The sequence below is a fragment of the Ailuropoda melanoleuca genome, chromosome 10 (genome assembly GCF_002007445.2).
Source record: "Ailuropoda melanoleuca isolate Jingjing chromosome 10, ASM200744v2, whole genome shotgun sequence".
NCBI lineage: Eukaryota > Metazoa > Chordata > Mammalia > Carnivora > Ursidae > Ailuropoda > Ailuropoda melanoleuca.
In genome coordinates, this window is record NC_048227.1 from 72,538,395 (window position 1) to 72,558,352 (window position 19,958).

A 19,958-nucleotide genomic window follows, 5' to 3' on the forward strand; every position below is an offset into this window, starting at 1 on the left:
CCCATTATTTTTATTACACAGTGAAAACCACAGTCATACCCAATGCATTAAAAAAAACCCCAAAACTCCCAGCAATTTCAGTCACTCAAAACATATTATTTATGCAAAAGAAAGCAGAAAAGGTCTTTTTACAGAATAAAAGGCTGCTACCGAAAGAGAGCTAGGGATATAACCTTGAGAAATACTAGGCCACAGAATAAATGCAGGAAGACAGATTGACAAAGATGAAGAAGTGGAATGTGACACGATCGCAAAAGAAGAGAGGGCTTAGTTTAGCACGTAGCCATGTGTTCTCCATTTAATGGGGAGACTAAAAGCATGACCCCCTTCGGTGGTCCCCGAGTAGCCTCCTTGTGCAGGAATGAGTCTCTGTCTGCATACTGGAGACCTGCTCATCAAGAAAAGACAGAGTGCTACTGACTATAACATGTTTATGGAATGTGTAATTCATTTTAGAAAGATTTCTGGGAGCATTAGAAAACTGCCCCATAAACATAAGAAATGAATAATGCTAGATTGCTAGGACATTTGCTGATATTAAAAACTCCAAGAGATTGTTCTTTTCTACCATAGTATAGAGGAGGCTTCCGACTTCAAGTTTTGCCCGTTTTGCTTAAGCGATTATTTGTGTCCATAAAGCTTCACCACGCTATTCTGATCTGTCCACCTTGGGGGTAACATCTTCCTTGCACTAGTAAATTAGCTGATCTGTGCGAAGGTACTTGTATTTCTTGAGATGCTTTTCTAGCAGCTGCATCTCTGGTAACCCAAGGAGCACATTTGCATGGTGGTGTTGGTGTGAATGTGGTTTCCGGTCAGAAGTAGAGCGATACTCTGAATGGGAGTGAGACACAGCTGCCACATTTGTAAATAAGAAATCTAGTCAAAGTGGCAGGCTTTTTATGACCCGTATGCATGTGAGATGCTAAGGGAGTACTAATAGTTCTCTTCTGGCTTCACAGAGAAAGTCACAATCATTTATACTGTTCAGAAAACAACGATGTGAATTTAAGCAGTATTACCAGGGCAATACATTATAAAATATGCCAACAGAATAAAATATGACAATTGGAATCGAAGACTTTGTGGAGTTCCAAATTGATTTTCACAGGTTATAGCAACACTGTCTAAATTCCGGGCATTTTACAGAGCTGCTTTGTTAGAAATTACATTTGCAAGAGCAGTTTTTTGTGTGTGACTTACTTGTGTAATAACTATAAGTTTGTAACTTTTGGCCTTCTTCACCCATTTAACCCCCCCACCCCAAACACACACCCCTCACCTCTGGCAATCACCAATCTCTTCCCTGTATCTATTAGCTTGTTTTCATTTGCTTTGGTTTTTTTTAGATTCCACATACAAATGAAATCATATGGTATTTGTCTTTCTCTGTCCAAAAACATTTCACTTAACATAATACCCTCAAGGTCTGTCCGTGTCGCAAATGGCAACATTTCCTTCTTTTTTTATGGCTGAATAATATTCCTGCGTGTGTGTTTATGTGTGTGTGTGTGTGTGTGTGACATTTTCTTTCTCCATTCATCCATCAAGGGACACTCAGCCTGTTTCCATATCTTGGCTATTGTAAATAATGCTGCAATGAACGTGGGTGTGTGTGTATCTTTTTGAGTTAATGTTTTCATTTTCTTTGAATGAATACCCAGAAGGAAAATTGCTGGGTGGTATGGTAGTTCTATTTTTAATTTTTTGAGGGATCTCATACTGTTTTATATAGTGTGCAAGAGCAATTTTATGAAGCTGAACAGATGTGCTTTTCTGCTAACCCAGGGGAAAGAGGAGATACGTCCATGGGATAACCTGGTACCTAAGTGTTCATAGCAGCTTTATTTGCATTGGCCAAACCCAAATGTCCTTCACCAGGTAAATAGGTAAAAAACTGTCCATACAAGGAATACGACTCTTCAATAAAAAGGGAAGAACCCTGTTAGTGCAGCAACATGGATAAGTCTCAAAATCTCAAATAATTAGACTGAATGAACAGAGCCACACAAAAAGGAGTATTTGCTGTGCAGTGCAAGAAAGATCAGCAGCTGTCTGGGGGAGGGGGGAGGAGAAAGAGGGAGGGATTACAAAGAGGACCTAGAAAACTCTTGGAGGTGATGTATATGTTCACTTTCTTGATTGTGGTGTTGACCTCACAAGAGTAGCACACATGTCAAAACTTACAGACTATATACACTTTAAGCTAGAGGGTATTATGCTAAGTGAAATAAGTCAGTCAGAGAAAGACAATTACCATATGATCTCACTGATATGTGGAATTTAAGAAACAAGGCAGAGGATCATAGGGGAAAAGAGGAAAAAATTGAAACAAAATGAAACCAGAGAGGGCGACAAACCGTAAGAGACTCAATCTCAGGAAACAAACTGAGGTTTTGTTTAATGTCTGGAAACAAACTGGAGGGGAGGGGGTTGGAGGAGGGGGAGGCTGGGTGATGGACACTAGGGAGGGCATGTGTTGTGGTGAGCGCTGTGTAGTGTGTAAGACTGATGAGTCACAGACTGTACCCCGGAAACAAATAATACATTATATGTGAATAATAATTAAAAAAATAAATGTGGGCATACATCAATTCCATGTTAATACATGGCTAAAAAGAAAAAGCCACGCAAATCATGTTCTTACACACATCCTCTCCTCCCTTGTCCGTCCCCTCCTGAGGCACTAGCATGGCAAAACCACAGTGTATGCCCAGTCTGTGCCTTCTGCAGTGCAGCTCTGTGTGATGGGCAAAAAATAAGCACACGGTACTGACCAGTGACACTTGAAGTTGCTTATAGGAGAAAGGCATACAGTACAAAACCAATTTTTTTGTTCAAAAACTATATCTATGTACAATATTAGAAAAAACAGCCCCCGGGTGGCTCAATTGCTTAAGCATCTGACTTTTGATCTCAGCTCAGGTTTCGATCTCAGGGTTGTGAGTTCAAGCCCTGCGTTAAAAAAATTTTTTTTGTAAGACGAGAAGCCAAAAAATTAAGTGGCAGCTATTTCCTAGTGGATTATAGGTAATCATTTTTGTTTATATTTTGCTGTTTGAGTGAATTTTTTTTGAGGAGCAGTGATTACTTTTGTAATCATTAAAACTAAAATAATCTATTTCTATTGTAAAATATCCAATTGTCATCTCTGTGGGGTGCGTGAGGATAGGTGAGCCTGGGCCTGGTGACACGATGGTGCAGAGGGCTGCTTTGGGGCACCGAGCGCTTTGCAGGTGTGTGTCTCAGCTGCACTCACGTCTTCCCACACCGTTTTCCCTCCCACCTGTAGCTAGAAGACGAAATCACAACTTTACGGCAAGTTTTATCAGCGAAAGAAAGGCATCTGGTTGAGATAAAACAAAAACTCGGCATGAACCTGATGAATGAATTAAAACAGAATTTCAGCAGAAGCTGGCACGATGTGCAGACCACGACCGCGTAAGTCTATCAACAGAATTTTTAAAAAATCACTTACTGCTGTCTCTCACCTCTTCTGGGTTTTTTTTTTCTTTCTATAAGGCTGATTTGGTACTTGTGGCTAGGAAAAATATTTTCTCTAGAAATAAATATGAATAATACGAATAATGATTAAATACGATGCATGATTCAGACTCTAAAAAGTAGCTTCATGAAATTAAACTGTTCACTGGACGACTTTTACGGGTTTGTATTTTTCTCTGTTTTATATGTTTTTAAACATTTGTTAAATAGATGTTTTTTCTTTATGTTTTCTCATATGATTCTAAAGGGACAGGTGCTTATTCCTCAGAGAACTTGGCATTCACTACAGATTTTCAGTTTCTATACCAAATAGTTGGCTGTTTTAGGGCAGACTTGTTGCCCATTAATTGAAAAAGAAATGCTTGTACTTTGGGGATGTGCTTGTCATCCCTTCTACTCTAAAGAATACTTAGAGCTGGGCTAAGGCCATGTGAGATACTAGAAAAATGTGTGTGTGTGTGTGTGTGTGTGTGTGTATTGCTCTCTGTCCCCGACACAGAGTCCCTAAATCCCTTGGAATTTCCAAGGTGTTCGCAGCATCCTTTGTTCTAATGAGGTGACTCTCTGTGGCTCTGGGATGGGAGACTGGTCACCGTAAAGACTGAGCCATGATTAGAAGCTTGGACTTGCAGCGCTATGCCCTATCCTCCAGAGAGGGAGAGAGGGCTGGAAATGGAGTTAATGACTGGACATACATATATGATGAATCCTCCATAATAATCCCCAAAACATGGTGTCCAGAGAGCTTCTGGGCTGATGAGCACAGAGAGGTGCTGGGAGAGGGGCGCACCAGGAGAAAGCATGGAAGCCCCACAGCCTTCCCCACATACTTAGCCCTGTCTGTATCCTTTGTCATATCCTTTTATAAGAAACCGGTCATCTAGTAAGGAAACCGTTTTCCTGAGTTCTGTAAACCACTCTGGCAAATTAATCAAACTTGAGAAGGAGGTCATGGGAACCTTTGATTTATTGCCCATCGGTCAGAAGCACACAGGTGATAACCTGGACTTGCTGTTGGCATCTGAAGTGGGATGAGGGGGGCGGTCTTGTAAGATTGAGCCCTTCACCTGTGGGAGCTGACACTATCTCCAGGTATGCAGTGTCTTAAATTTTGGGACACCCAGCTATTGTCACAGAATTGCTTGGCGTCTGGTGTCAGATGTGTTGTGCGTGTGGTGGTCGGCCCGAGAGCAAAGGAGACACAAGGAAAATGAGTTTTTCCTGTTCCCATCACCAGAAATGGTTTTGGCTTCCCCATTATCTTTCTGTCTGATATTAGGCAAGATACAGAATAACTTGGGGTATTCTAGAATCACACTTCTATTGGATTACTTTTTAAGTTACATGAGATATTCAACTATTGTAGTGCTTTTCTAATGATTTAGAATATTTTGCTTGCCAGGTATTCTTGTATCAAGAGAAGAAGGTGTCCGCCTCACGATGTAAATTTTTATTTTTTTGTGAGTGGGGGGCAGAGGCCGACGGAGAAAGTTCCTATCCCTGGCCCTGACATTAGCCCCAATTTTTGTCTTTGTGTTATGCATTTTCTTCCCTGGCATTATCCATTGGATGGTAAAGTTATTACGTTCCTAATATTTTAGTGGAAATCAATTTTTCTCTTGGCAGGTACTTTTCTCCCAGACATAGGTAGGCCTGGCAGTAGGATAAGTACCAGCGATGGACAGCAAGGACTTCGGTTTTGCTGGCCGCCAGCTTCGCCTGCTGGTTACTGAAAACTAAGCCCTAAGACCTCAGTGAAGGTGCCCTTCGTATGGAGTTCCATCCAAGAGGAGCTTGACGTCTCCCCACTCTCCTTCCCCTAGATTCCATGTAGAAGAGAGTGTTCTTTCCCCCATCACAGCCTCATAGTCCTGTCTGCTGCTATGCTTGCGTCCCCCAAGGGCTCATCAAGACAGCATCAGAGCACAGCCCAGAGTGGGCAGGATGGAGCCAGAGGCAAATTAACCTTCCTCAACCCGATAGTGACAGTTGTGGAAGACAGTAAGAGACTGCACGTTGGTGTTTATATTCCCACACTATGAAATGAGCTTCCTTGTCCGTAGTTCTGGCTTCCGTCTTCTGGCTTATACCACACCATGGCCCTGACAGAGTGAGGCGGGATGAGCTCCAGTATCCTGGTCCTGGGCACCACCTGTCACACTGATCTAACTTCCTTCTGGGGTGTAAGAGCCAGGCAGATCTTTCCGCTTGGCCTCCCTGTCCACACTGTAGGAGTGAGCTAAGCAAACAGAGGGCAGGACCACTCCGGCGCCCCCCGTTGCTGAAGGGAGGGACGGAGCAGCCCCTATCTGGGCAGAGGGCACGTCACGTTTGCCCTCAGTCTGAGGGGAGAGGGCGGGGAGAGAGTCACAGTCGTCGGAGACAGGGAATTAGAGTGAGCAAGTTCACGGAGGGTGGGTAGCCTCTTCCCACACGGGAGAATATATCGTCTCTGGGTTTCTCATGTTTGCAAAACAAGTTGGTTTTGTAGTCTGGCATTCTAGTTAGTATCAAGCTTTTTGTCGAATGAATAGATTTATTCCCTAGGGTTATGGAGTTGAAAGACTAGTCAGGAAAACAGAGTTTGGTTTTTTGTTGTGTATTTTACAAGTTATTCCAAATAACCAGTTAAATGGGAAGTGTGAAGAGTGATGTGAAGGAAAATAAGAGTGTTATGTATGAAGCAGGAGTTTGAACCTTGCCTGGGGTCTCAGGGAAGGGTTTTCAAGGCAGGAAATGGATGTTTCCACAGAGCTCTGATGGATGAGTGGAAATATCATCAGGCCAGGAGGGGCAGGGGGAGCCTCCTGGGGGGAGCTTCCTGGGGAGGGGCACAACCTGGTGGTGGCCGGAAGGAGAGAAGGCTCCCTCTCCCCTGGGAGAGCAGTCCAGTTCATTAGCGTTGTGGAGACAACAGGGAGAAGTGGCAGGGGGTTTGCACAGGGCCTCGTGGTATCTGTTAATAGCGTTATTCTTATTCCACAGGCACTAGAAAGCCATTAAAGGGGTCGTGACAGTTCATTTACCCAACATGTCTTAACGTGTGTCTACTATTAGTTGTTACTACCCAGGAGTGAATTGAAGCCCTCGGGGTGTGGGTTTAACAAGCTGGACAAAGTTCCTAGCTTCTTAGAGTGTTGAGAGAGAAAAGAGCTTGAAACCCATAACAAAGCAACTGCAGGAGAAGCTGTCAGAAGTACTAGGATGAGAACAGCACAGGTGACAGGCTAGAGGAGAGAGCAGAAGCCACTGTGACGGAATCCCGGTCAGGGAAGGCCTGTCCTAGTGCTGTCCTGGGAGGTTACCAGAAGGACCAGAAGGATCCCATCTTGTGATGATGTAGGGGAGAGCTTTGGGGTTGAGGCAAAAGTTGCTGCGAAGACCTCAAGGCCAGAAGCAGTTTTGCAGGCGTCAGGAGTCCAAAGAAAGGGTGGTGTCTGCAGTGTAGTGAGAAGGGTGGAAGTTGGGGCCTCAGGGGCCTCCCAGACCGTGGGGAGGACTGGGGATCTTATTCCAAGGGCTCCAGATGCCACTGGAGGATTTGAAGCGGGAAGTAATCTGTTCAGATTCACCTTTTTTAAAAAAATCACTCTGGTTACTTTGTGTTATACAGAATGCGGAGGGGCAGGGGTGGAGACCAGAAAATCATTTCTGAGACTATTGCAGTAGTCCACGTTGGTGATGATAGTGAGGGACAGAGAGGGGATGGGACTTGGAGGCCAGGCCAGAGGAATTTCCCAAAGGTTTGGGGGTGGGAGAGGAGGCAAATAGACTGATCAAACGTGACTGTCGGGTCTTTGACACGGGCAGCTAGTTGAGCATTGGGACTGTTTATAGCAGTGGGCATTACACGCGTCATGGCTGAGCCCATGGGCTGTGGACTCCAGTTGCCTGGATTGAAATCTAGGTCTCCAGCATCGGTGAGATAAGAGCATATTAGTACCTGTCATACGTAATGAGGATTCAATGAGCTATTATTTGTAAAGCAGGCAGAACAGTGTCTGATACTTCGTAGGCCTGTTTGCTGTTCTAGAAAACAAGTCTGGTGGGGAGACCCAAGAATTCCGTTTTGGTGACAAACAGGTTTCTATGTCAAGAGGGCCACTGGGAGGAAGAGTCAGGATGGAAATAAACATGGGGAGTCATCTGCATTTTGATGTCATTAGAAGCTACAGGACTACATGAGAGTTCCACGGAGATTAATTAATAAATGTGGATGATCATGGATTCCTCACTCTTTTAGGAATGATGTGAGCCTTCCTTTGTAAGGAAGAATCAGTCCTTTTCTTAAGAGGGAGGCATAAGTATATCAGTAACATAATTCCGGGAGCGCACCTTTCTCCCACCCTCTTTTCTTGGCTGCCAAGGGAGGAGGAAAAGCCTTCATCGCATGGTGGGGGTGGGGGGCTTGGTTACAGAATCTGTTTCCCCCTTGAATTAATTGAATCCCTGCCGTTAGCGCCAGGATACCCATTCTAGGACAAGATCTACACCTCATAGGATGAAAATTTTGATGTGAGGGAATGAGGAGCTGGGTGGGGTTCGGTTGGGTAGAATTAAATTTCAAAGCAGTGAAAAGAATTTTAGCTGTCTGAGGACTGAAGGTGATTCCCAGAGGCAATACTTTGCATACTGATTAAGCAATCATGACCTATTTAGTTTGATTTATACTGAAAAGAAAATCTATGATATGTTAATGAAGGATCTTGGCATATTTTAGCCTGTGGTAGGATTCAAGTAGGAGTAGGACTGAATGCGTAGAAATAATTACACAGCATACTGAATGAAATTGTCTCCTTTATGGAAAGCTAACCGTACAGTAGCGGGTCAAAAGATCATCTGTATTCGGGGTTTGTTGCTGTTGTTTTTGTCATAGTTTTGTCTCACTTTGATTCGAGAGACTTGAGAACACACACCAAAAATTCTTTCTACCTCCTTTTATTTGTTGTTGTCCTAAGGGGTTTTTGTTGTTTGTTCTTTGCAGCTTTTTTGTGTTGTCTTTAGACTTTAAATAGGCATGGGGCCGTGGGAGACTTTGGAGTGTTAGAGGTAGGGAGGCCACCGGAGGAGAAATTCAGGATCTTCTGTAGGTAGAAGGATTAGGAATTGAGAAATGCAACGTTCTCATGGGCTGTTCAAACTGAGAGGCTTCATTTAATAAGTGTTCAACCTTTACCCATGACCTTTCTCCACTAATAAACCCCTCTGAGCTGTACCACAGACCAAATGGTAGGCCTGCCAAGGGGAGAAGGTTTGGGAAGGAATTTAAACCATTCCATCCTTTGGAACAATTAATAACTTCATTCTTATAAAGAGGAGTAAAATGCAGCATTAAAAAAAAAATGTGCAGTGCTTGAAAATTGAAGTTTAGTTTATTATTTACTTATTCTTTGATTTTGTGCTTCTAAGACTTCCAAACCATGATAGTCAGTAATGATTGTTACCTCTGTTTTTATGAGGAGCCTGTTGTAGCACCGTGGTCTTGGGACGGGCCAGTGAAGATTAAAGGCCTAATTTCAAAAGACACACATAGTCAATCTCTCAGACAGCTGTTTATTCTGCTTACCTTTTGCCTTTCATCTGATCACACAGAACAGGAAGCAGACTCTTCTTTTCCAGGTTCAAGTGGTAAATCTCTTTTGGTAACGTGTAGGGAATCCTCGGAAGAAGATAAGCCTAAATACTTCAGTGTCTTTGCTGAGATGCTGCATGGCAACTGTTAAAATAATAATCTTCTTAAAAATCCCATAACAGAAAATGTATTTGTGCTATAAAATATCTTCTTGTAAAAAGACTTTAAATTTTTAATTCTTCTATTTGTATGTAAAAAAAAAAGTGCTTTAAGTCAGAACATTTTACAAGACATGCTCTCTTCTTTTGATTATTAACACTACTTTTGGATCAGTAAGACATGACAAGATGAACTGCATGAAAAGTCAATTGGATGCCTTTTATTTGGTTTGCAGAGGACCTCACCTCTCCCTACTGAACATCCCCTAGTCAGTGTGGTGGCCCAAGAGCTCACCTGTTCTGGCCAGTAAATGCTATCCATTCCTTAAAGAACATGTGGCCTCGGAGCGCCTGGTGGCTCCTTCAGTTAAGCGTCCAACTCTTGGTCTTGGCTCAGGCCCTGATCTCAGGGTCCTGAGATCGAGCCCCGCATTGGGCTCCATGCTCAGCAGGGAGTCTGCTTGAGACTCTCCTTTTCCTTCTGCCCCCCTGCTTTCTGTCTTTCTCTCAAAATAAATAAATAAATCTTAAAAAAAAAAAGAAAAGAAAAAGATCTGGCATATATATATACACAATGGAATATCATTCAGCCATGACAAAGAAGGAAATCCTGCCTTTGGACAGCATGGACAAATCTCAAGGGCATTATGCTAAGCAAAGTAAGTCAGGGAAGGACAGATACCGCATGGCATCACTCATATGTGGAATCTAAAAAAAAATTTTTTAAGAAAGTAAGATTCTTAGAAGGAGTGAGTAGAAGGGTTGTTGCTAGGGGCAGTGGAGAGGGGGAAATTAGGGGAAGGCTGGTAAATGCAAATTTCCAGTTATAAGATGAATAAAAGTCTGAGAATCTAATGTGTAACAGTGCCGTATAATTGAAATTTGCAAAGGGAGTAGGACTTACATATTCTCACCAAAATATATATAAAAACATGGGAGGTGATGGATGTGTTAATTAACTAAGTGGGAGGAATCTTTCACAATGTAAATGTATATCAGATCATCACGGTGTACGCTTTAAATATCTTACAGTTTTGTCATTCATACCTCAGTAAAGCTGGAAAAAAAAGGCTATCCATTGTAGCCAAAGGATCTCTGAAAAGTAAAGCCTGTGTTCCCATTGACTTTCATTGAAAACTAGAAAGTTTACTTATACCCTAAATAAAAAATCTCCCAGTAAGAAGTCTTCAATGAGTTAATGCATATAAATACGCCGTAAGTGTGAGCTTCTGTTTGCTACCAAACAAAAAGTTTCAGCCCTGGACCAGAGTCCAGGCTTGTTGGGAACCGCGGGTTCCTACAAAGCTGCTGAAGGCTGGAATCGCTTTAGAGCCCAGGAGGACCAAGTCCCCTCCCCTCGCCCCCTCTCCACGGCCCTTCTCCAGAGTTGGGAGCCGCATGCCGCAGTCCTGACTCTGTATCCGTAGCTGAAGTCTGGCCTTCAGCCTGGGCTCTGTTTCCTTCCTCTGGCCTCCTGTGGCTCTTGCTCTGGCGTGTTCAGACCCCGGGGACACGGGGATGATGAACGAGGTGCAGCCCTGCCCTCAGGAAGTGCAGGCAGGTCACAGAGACACTCGAAAACCGTCATTGCAGCATAGTGAAACGTGTTCAGAAAGAGCTGTGCCAAGTGGATCATGGGCACACAGAGGAAAGGCACATAGTGCAGACTTGGGGAGCACCTGCTCCCGTCTTTCGGCCTCCCGGTGCACAACTGACAGCAAGCTGTGGGTCCGGTAACATGTTGACGTTTGTTTCGGGAGAATGTGTTGTCTCCTGCGGCATCAAGGACGTAACTCAGCAATGGTGTAACTTTATATTTAGCTTAAAATAAGAGACATCATCTAAAATGCTAAATACCGTTTCCATTTAAATTACGAGGTTGTCGGGTCAATCGGAAGGTTGGTGTTTAAGTTGCTTTTCATTATTTGAATATTATTGAATGTAATTTTATATGGTAGGGCTGAAAACCAGTTTTGAGGATTAGGAGTCCGGACTGTATACAGAATCCCGTGGCTCGGTAAAGGGAGTTAAGATGTAAATACCACGACATCCTTCAGGGTTTCCAGTGGCCTGTCCGGAGGGTCTTTTGTCAAGATGTGGGCGCCTATCCTCTAGATAAGGGTGTGTGTGACTTCTTTCAGTTTTAAGATCGAGTCCAGTGAGAATGCAGTGTGAGGTTATAGGGTGTGTGTGGTACACAGCTCCGGAGGGACCCTGGGCTCACACTGATGTGAGTAGCGCTTCTTAGAGCTTTTAAGTGCTCTGAGGCCCATAGCCTAGTTCTCATGGGATCCCCCATTCCTTTGTTCTGGGAAACCACTTCTTCACATATCACCCTCTTGTTGCTCCCCCGTTCTAAATCTCTTTCCCTCAATTATTGGTCTCTAATGTATGTAGGATGGCTAGTAAGTGTTTTTAAGAAAGGCGGTTGTTAGTCTAGGGAGAAGAAGTATAAAAATGTGGGGAAAGAGGCACACCTTAGAAGTCTTACAATGCAGTATTAGTACTTTTCTCCACAAAAACTGGAGCTATAGACAGCTGACCTAACTCGCCTTCAAATGTCTGTCATCTCCAAGGCAAGACGACGTTCTGCAGGAAGGCAGGCACACTAGTCCTAGCCCCGTCTCTGTCTTTAAAAAGTCACACGGGGGGCGCCTGGGTGGTTCAGTCATTGAGCGTCTGCCTTCGGCTCAGGGCGTGATCCTGGCGTTCTGGAATCGAGCCCCACATCTGACTCCTCTGCTGGGAGCCTGCTTCTTCCTCTCCCACTCCCCCTGCTTGTGTTCCCTCTCTCGCTGGCTGTCTCTCTGTCAAATAAATAAATAAAATCTTAAAAAAAAATTAAATTAAATAAATAAATAAAATAAAAAGTCACACAGTTCTTCTGGGCCTCCGTCCCATCACCTGGAGTTTGAAGAAATTGGACTCTAGTGCCTTCCAGATTTAACATTATGTAATTCTCAGAAATAAAGAGTTAGCAGTCCTGGAATGTCTGGGGGCCTCACTCGGTTAAGCATCTGCCTTCCGCTCAGGTCATGATCTCAGGACCCTGGAATCCAGTCCCACATTGGGCTCCTTGCTCAGCAGGGAGCCTGCTTCTCCCTCTGCCTGCCACTCCGCCTGTTTGTGCGCTTTCTTTCTCTCTCTCTGACAAATAAATAAGATCTTAAAAATAAAAAAGTCAACAGTCCTAAAAATCTCTCTTCCACACTCCTTCAAGCTCCCCATATGGTTGATTTTAAACTTTGAAATTTCACATAGGTATAGAGTTGCATTTTTCACGGTGAGGACTTAACGTCACCAAGACTTCACTAAAGTAGTGGGATGTCTGTGTATAGCCACCATACATTGTTCTAGAGGGGTGTGTTTAGAACAGTGTAGAATGGCTTACTGCTTCCTAGACGTTCTTCTCCCTGGCTAGCTGTTTTGAAATTGAGCCGTACAGTTCAGAATGTGATATACACACAAGTGTTCAAAAGTCACCTCATCTCACAATTTGAAGCATTCTCAAATATATAAAGTTAAACTATAGGGAACAGTCTGCAAGGAAATTAAATACTTGCTCCAGTTGCAGGAAATTCCTGTAGAAATGCAGGAGCAAAACAAGAAAGAATTCTCGATCGAGTCTCTGGTCCCAGCCTCACGCAAAGGTCACAGATGTTGCAAGGTCTTTCTTTACTTTACCTTGAGCCCCTTTCAGGCCGTACAGAATCAGTGCTGGTTGGATGCTCAATGCTCGTTCTTCCCTCGCCTTTCCTTGGTTCCCTTTTCTACCCTTGTTCCCCGCCCCCCGCCCACTCCAGCCCAGCTCTATTCTGCTAACACCCACTTGGCCAAGGCCTCAGGGATCTCTGGGCGTGATCGACAGCAAAAGATGGCTTTCACAGTCTTACTAATTTTTCAAAGTGGGGCATTTACAACAACAAAACCCTTTTTTTGGCCAGATGTGATGGGATCCTGTGGCGGAGCGGCTGGAGCGGAGGTCTTGAGGCAGGGTGGGGCCTAGCATGTCAGGGGACCGGCCCGGGAGGTCTGAGTGGCGGGAGCAGTGTGAGCAAAGGCAAGAGAAGGGCGAGAGGACCCGCTTGTGGAAGATCATCGTGAGGCCCGTTGTATGGACTTTGACCTTGTCTCCGAGTGCTGAAGGAGTCAGTCTAGTGGGAACATAGGACGACAAACAGACAATTGCTTCATTTTATTCCTAAAACTGCTTTGAAAAAAGTCACTATATTCTCTTAAGATGATGTGCCCTTCTTGTTCCCAGCCATAAATATTAGAAAGATAAGAGAAATACTAGTTATATTTTGCCCTTTTCTGGTATATTTTACCCCTGAACAGTGCAAGCTGAATCTTCCCATTGATACACGCATTTTCTAGTTTCTGTGTTACCTTTGATAACTGTTTCTTTGTGAGTGTTTCCTCATAGTGTTAAAACACACACTTCCTTAAGGATAACTGCGGTCAGAGCATTTCTGTTTGTGAGTACGCATCTGATCTGCACATTACACTTGCGTATGAATATTTTTCCTGAATTCAGATTTAATGGTCTGAGGTTCCCAGCCATGAGCAGCGGCCAACCCATCATCCCCAGAGAATAGAATCACTGACTTCTTTGGATCAGCGTCTTCCTAAAGCTTTTTAGAAAAAGAATTTTCAAAGTAAAGAGGGAGAAAGATGGCGAATGTTCTGTGGGTGATCGTGACGTATGAACTATGTTTCTACTGTTCTGTTTTACTTGCAGCTACAAGAAAACACACGAAACCCTGAGTCACGCAGGGCAGAAGGCAACCGCGGCTTTCAGCAATGTTGGGACGGCCATCAGCAAGAAGTTTGGAGACATGAGGTACTGTGGGAGAGAACCATGGGGACGCTGCTTGGCCTTTGGCCTCCTGAGGGAAGGGGAGCTTTCTCTATTGGCTGGTCTTCCTCGTGTGTTGTTCTTTAATTGGATTCACATGTTATGCGGCTGATAGTGATTGGTGACGGAGGTCAGTTTTTATAATGAAGAGTTTTCTGCCTGCTGGTCTGCTTCATGAGCCTGGTCCCAAACATGCCCTTTCCGCTAGGACGTGACCTAGTAAAATAGAAGATCCAGGGCTCCTTTAATTACTGGTAATAAGGGGGGATTTCAGAAGAATGCAGCACATACTGAATTTTATTCATTAAAATTTAAACAGTAAGTTAAAATGTGCATTCAGTGGAATATGCCCTGATAAGCTATTCTAGGTTACATTTTTGTACACATCCATCTAGGGTATTTTTTCTATGCTAGATACATACATATTTATTCTTTTATTCCACAGAAAGGTACTGTAGTATATAGTCCTTGCTCATTTCGGTTATTTTCAGTATTTCAATATTATATAAAGTTAGGGTGAGCATCAAGATTTTGAACTGAGAACCGAATATCCTCACTATAGGCTCCAGAAAAAACAGTGCAGTTTTGACCATTTTTATTTTTTATATTATGTTTTAGTACGTTACCTCAAATAGAGTTACTTTCTTTCTTTTCTTTTTTCTTTTCTTTTTTTTTTTTTTTTTTTTTTTTTAAATACCTNTTTTTTTTGCTTGTTTAAATACCTATCTTAGTTTATTTTGAATTTGGTGATAGGCTTAGGAGATTTTTCTTTACAAATCAATTTTATTTTTCTCTCTAGAAATCAAATTCATTTTTTTAAAACTTTTGACGTATAAATTTTTAATTTCTTCCTTTTTAAAAAAAATTGCACATAATTTCACTGGATTCTGAAACTATTTCTTTATTACCCTACAACTTTGATGCCTAGAGGTGAATATTTATATTGTTGTGTTTAAGTTAACTTAATTTTCGGCTTCATACATTACTGGATTGTGCCCTGTACTGTCTTAACAAGTTGGCATTCATGAGGCTAGAGTTAGGTAAGTACATGTGCATGAATCCGAATACATTGTTTTATCTTCATATTTATGAATAATGCGTTAATGAAAAGCAGCTGAAATTTTTCAGAGGCTGCATGTGATGAATAGGTAAACCTTCCGGATTATTAATTAACCCTCATTTTATTACAAATAAAATTTGCTGTCATGTCAATAGCATTAAAACATTTATCTAAACTAATTAATTTCTCAAAACTGAAAATACCCTCTTACATGTTATATCCAAGAAAATATATTTTGCCACATTTATAAAACTTGTCCTCCACATACTTAGTTGTAACCTTTCACTGGAACACTGGGACCACAGCGTGATACTAGAGTGTTATTTCTCCAAATTTAGGAGACTTTTCAAACACTTCTGAAGCCTGTTTAAAGTACATATTCCAGATTCCACCTCTCGGAGATTGTGCCTCAGCGGGTCTTGGGTGGTGTCTAGGAATCTGCATTTGTAACACGCCCTTAAGTGGTTCAGCGGCAGGTGGTCAGGTTATGAGGAGGCCACGTGTAACTCAGCTCACCTGTACCAAGGTGTTCTCAGTTACGAAATGGGGTAAGAGTAACAACGTCATGAGGTTATTAGAAAAGTTGTAGAAGAGAGCCTGCCATTTATTAAGCGCTCAATAAATGCTGGTTTTTACCCTTACTCAGTGACCATCTCAGTTACAAGGTGACCCCACATAATGGAAATGAGGGAGTGTACATTAACAGGAGTGCACTGTGGTATTTCATAAAGGCTTTGTTCATTTTCCTAAGTGGAAAAGAATGAAGACTGTTTCACTTATGCAATATGTTAACATATTCATGTTCATACGCTAATTGGTTGTAACATCAAGGTTGTGTTGACTTCTTTTCTTCTGTTTCTGTGTAGCTTTGTTTTAGGGTAATGAATGATCTATTTTCCAGAAGTTTCAAACTTTTCATTAATTGTTTCTCTATATAGAGGATACACTACTTTCATTATAAACTGTGGCTAAAATTACTGGGAAGTACAGCCTGTGTCACTGGAGGGTCAAACATGGTCCTGTAGTAGGTTGAAGAGTTTGCAGAATTCAGACCTATATTTTTCTCAAACGAAAACATCTAACGTATATAACTAAGGATCAGTCCCTATGAAAGCAACGAGTTTTACAAAAAATTTTCAGTTTTAAATTATATGAGAACAAGTAACATATGTGAAAGGCATATTTGAAAATTACTTAAGTTTTGTATAGTAAAGATTCTTAAATGAGAAAAAGTAAGGTTTTATTTTTCATTTAAATTTATTTGCCAGTTTATAAAATGAAAGAGAAATTTAAAAATTGTTTCACATTTTACTTTGAACCCCTTTTTAGTATAAAATATCGTATTATCCTATATTCCTGTTATTTATGCTATAAAATTCTTTTGTGCATTCTGGGAAAAAACTTCTGAACTTGTTCGGAAAGATTGACAGCAAAGTTCAGATACCTCTCAGTTTCTCTTTTAAATTATTACAAGCTAATACTTACAGATTGTAAAAACTTAGAACTTGGGCCTTTTAATAAGTTAATGAAAAGCACTCTGTGAGGATTTAAATTGATGTGTTTTATAAAAACAAGTCATATTTTTCAAGCTAAGATTCTCATTTTACCCTGATTGCCGTTGACTGAGTCCCTGTAGCCCCATCAGGGAACTGCCCCCTCTTTCTCTACCTGTAAAATAACATTGTTAACAGCTACCTAACCAAAATGCTTCCCGCAAAGTTAAAACGAAGACACATTTATGAAAGTACTCAGAAGCAGTGCAAGCTCTTGGAATCATTTTTATTATAATAATACCGGCCTCATCTTGGAACTTCTCAGTCATTTGTTCAAACCACGTGTGAACAGGTGGAGATGAGGCTCTTTGGAGGAAGCATAGAACTTTTATTAGAGTCCAACCATCTCTCTATAGTCATTGGAACAATAGTTAGAAGCACAGCTTATAACAGGTTGGTACAGTAATTGTTAAGACACATTAAAAAGTAGACTCCAAAAGAGTAATGAATGGAGTCTCTCCATCTTTGCTTTGGGGCTTTTAAGAAGGGAGAAGGGGGTGCAAGGGCACTGTGGTCCTGATATGCTAACTCTGGTCCTGCTCTCTCCTGTGCTGCCTGGGCTGCAGGTCTCACTCCATCGGGTAAGCGCTGTCTCCTGGGCCCTGCCGGCCCCTCGCGGCTCCTTCCTTACCAGAGTCCACTGCTCCCCTCACACCATGGGGGCACCTCAGCCAGAACACTGGGTCTCTTTTCCTGAGAGCGTTCGTGACCAGGGAGTTACAGAGCGTAGGGCATCTAATGTGTTTGAATTTATTTAAGCATATCGTTATCTCATTTCTGAGTCATTTTTATCAGTTTCGCTTCCTGAGCAGTCTCTTAAGAATCGCTTCCTACATTCTCAATCCTGCCTGCATTGGCAGAGGTCCTCAGAATTGAAAGAAGAAAAAAGAAAAGCAGAAATTGAGAGTTATATATTTTTATGAGACTTGTAAAAAGTAAAATGAAGAAGCAGAAAATTGTTTTCTCTAGATCATTGTGTTTTTTGTGAACATCTTGTAACTGTTTCTTATGTGGATGGTTCACCTTCAACTTTCTGTACCTTCTGAAGGTGAAGAGGGGAAAGGTTGCCAGAAGACCACACACACGTTCAGAAGTGTGCAATTGTCCAATTAAACCCTCCTTTAGTGGGAATCTTATTAAATATTTTTTGGGGGGGTGGATTTTTTTTCCCTAAGAAAACTGCCTGTATTTAAAGAGATGAATAGATTGATAATGCTGATGCATTTCTTTTAATAATTCCTTTTTAATGTAATTTCTGGGGAAATATTTGTCTCTATTTTCTAAGTGGAGTGTCTAAGTGAGAACATAAGTACTCCTTGAATTTCTTTGGCCTTTTCTTTCTAGTTCTAGTGAAGTGCTGCCCATACTGATGACCTCAGTGGATATTGTTAGGGAAGGGTGAGGAGTTTGATCCCTTACTGTTAGCTTCTTGGGAGGAGAGATGCAGGAATGGTGTTGGAAAGTGTGATGGGGGAACACTACCCCAGGAACATGGATGCCATACACAGGGCTTCCTCCCTCCGCCCAGCCTGATTTCTGAGTGGAACTCACAAAGAAATAACAGGAGATCCATCAGAGGAAAGATGAGCCAGCTATCATAGGATCAATAGAGTGAGAAGGCTGAAATTCTTGGAATTCTCAGAAATGTTGATGTATTTGTACCAGATGTCCTAGAATGGATGCGGAGATCCCTGCCCCCATGTTGGACTGTGTGGATTGTATTTGCCTGCTATGTGTTTCCTTGAATGTCTTCTGTGAACAACATATATTCCTCTGGGGAGTTTCTCTGCAGTGGAACGATTAGCTTTTACCTGCCTTTGTACCTTCTTAGGTACAGCCCTTCCTCTTTTCCTGAAAGAAGAAAGAAGGGAAGGGAGTGGGAGTTGGCCCTGGGGAGGATGTCCACGGGCTTCTGGGTGCACCCGGAGAAAGCAGACATTGTCCTCGGATTTCCTGGCCTACAGGAACCCACAGGAAGTAAAATAACACCCAACTTGGACAGTGTACTCTTCCTTTATACCCTTGAAAGCTGACAGTCACCCATCCTACCCAATGAAAACAAAGGTCATCTTGGTGGGGTGGGCAAGAAACACTTCAGACAGTTGAAATTGCTATTTTAGAACTGTGACTAGGGAGTTCCTCACGTACTTATGTTGTGCTATCTTCTTTTTTCTTTGTTTTTTCCTTTTAATCTGCTTTTGCCCTGAAGCTACTCCATTCGCCATTCCATAAGTATGCCGGCTATGAGGTAATGTGTGTATAGATTACTTTATATAATATCAATGCAGAATGAGTATGAAGTGTTACTTTATTGATACTTACTTTGCAGAGTCCCCCCCCCCCCATTATGAAAGGAAAGGCAGTGACCTTCCTTATTCTCTTTTCTGACAGCCTTCAGGAGAAAAGGTGGACAGTTCTGTCGAAGTAGGGTATGATGGGTTTTGGCTTCTGACCAAACACACTGGCTTAAATCCAGTGTCTCCTGATTTGTGTGACCAGAGACAAGTTACGTAGCTTGATGTCCATTCTCTTACTGGTTGTGTGACATAAAGTAACCTGTGTGAAGCACTTTCTTAGCAGAGGGCTTGGAGCGAGCACGCCTGCAAAGGCAGAAATACGTGCCTTATTTCAGCAGAATTAAACACAAGCCTGGGAGAAAGGTTAAATGAAGGGAATAGCAGACTGTGAGGACTACAGTTGTAGAATATGGATATCACCAAGATTTTTTAAGGTAGATATTAAGGTGAGGTGTCTGTTAAGCAATGAAAATGTCTTTAAAATTACTAGATGGATGACAGCCTCTGAGAAAGACATTCCCCACTTCGGTTTGCATAGCTTAGTGAGGCAGTCAGATAAAAGCACACTAATAGTAACAGGGTATGGAAGAGTGAATATCAGATTTCCGGGGGAGGGGTTGGTCAGGAGATGCAGATTGTAACCCAGCTCTGCCCAGAATGAACTTGGCAGCCTTGGGAAAGTCACCTCAGTGATAGCAGTTTCATCACATTTAAAATAAGAGGCTAAAACCAGATTTACTGCTCTTCCCGCTGCTCTTGCCCTGGGCTCGCGGAGCCATCGAGCCTCCAAGACCTTTTCCCACTTCAGTCCAACTGTGCCTCTTCTGCCTGCTTTATAGTATGTATTGTGTGATATGTTAGAGAAGGAGTTTGGTTGCTCTAAATAGTTTGAGACCACTGCAGCCAGATTCTTTCCAGGGTCATTTGCAGTTGTATGTGATCTGATTAAATCCGAG

The 19,958-nt window shown here is 42.3% G+C and overlaps 1 protein-coding gene across 8 annotated transcripts in view; it reads left to right on the plus strand.

Annotated features, from left to right (window-relative positions):
- TPD52L1 (TPD52 like 1) overlaps positions 1-19,958 on the plus strand; it is a 93,005-nt gene that overhangs the window by 66,248 nt on the left and 6,799 nt on the right. For 4 of the 8 annotated variants that reach the window (XM_019795142.2, XM_011219604.3, XM_019795144.2 and 1 more), the window contains 4 exons: positions 3,293-3,441; positions 13,976-14,077; positions 17,272-17,286; positions 18,915-18,953. In XM_019795142.2, the coding sequence (XP_019650701.1) occupies positions 3,293-3,441; positions 13,976-14,077; positions 17,272-17,286; positions 18,915-18,953 (305 nt within the window). The remainder of the gene's footprint in view (positions 1-3,292; positions 3,442-13,975; positions 14,078-17,271; positions 17,287-18,914; positions 18,954-19,958) is intronic. The other 4 variants (XM_019795141.2, XM_019795145.2, XM_011219602.3 and 1 more) reach the window with 2 other exon arrangements.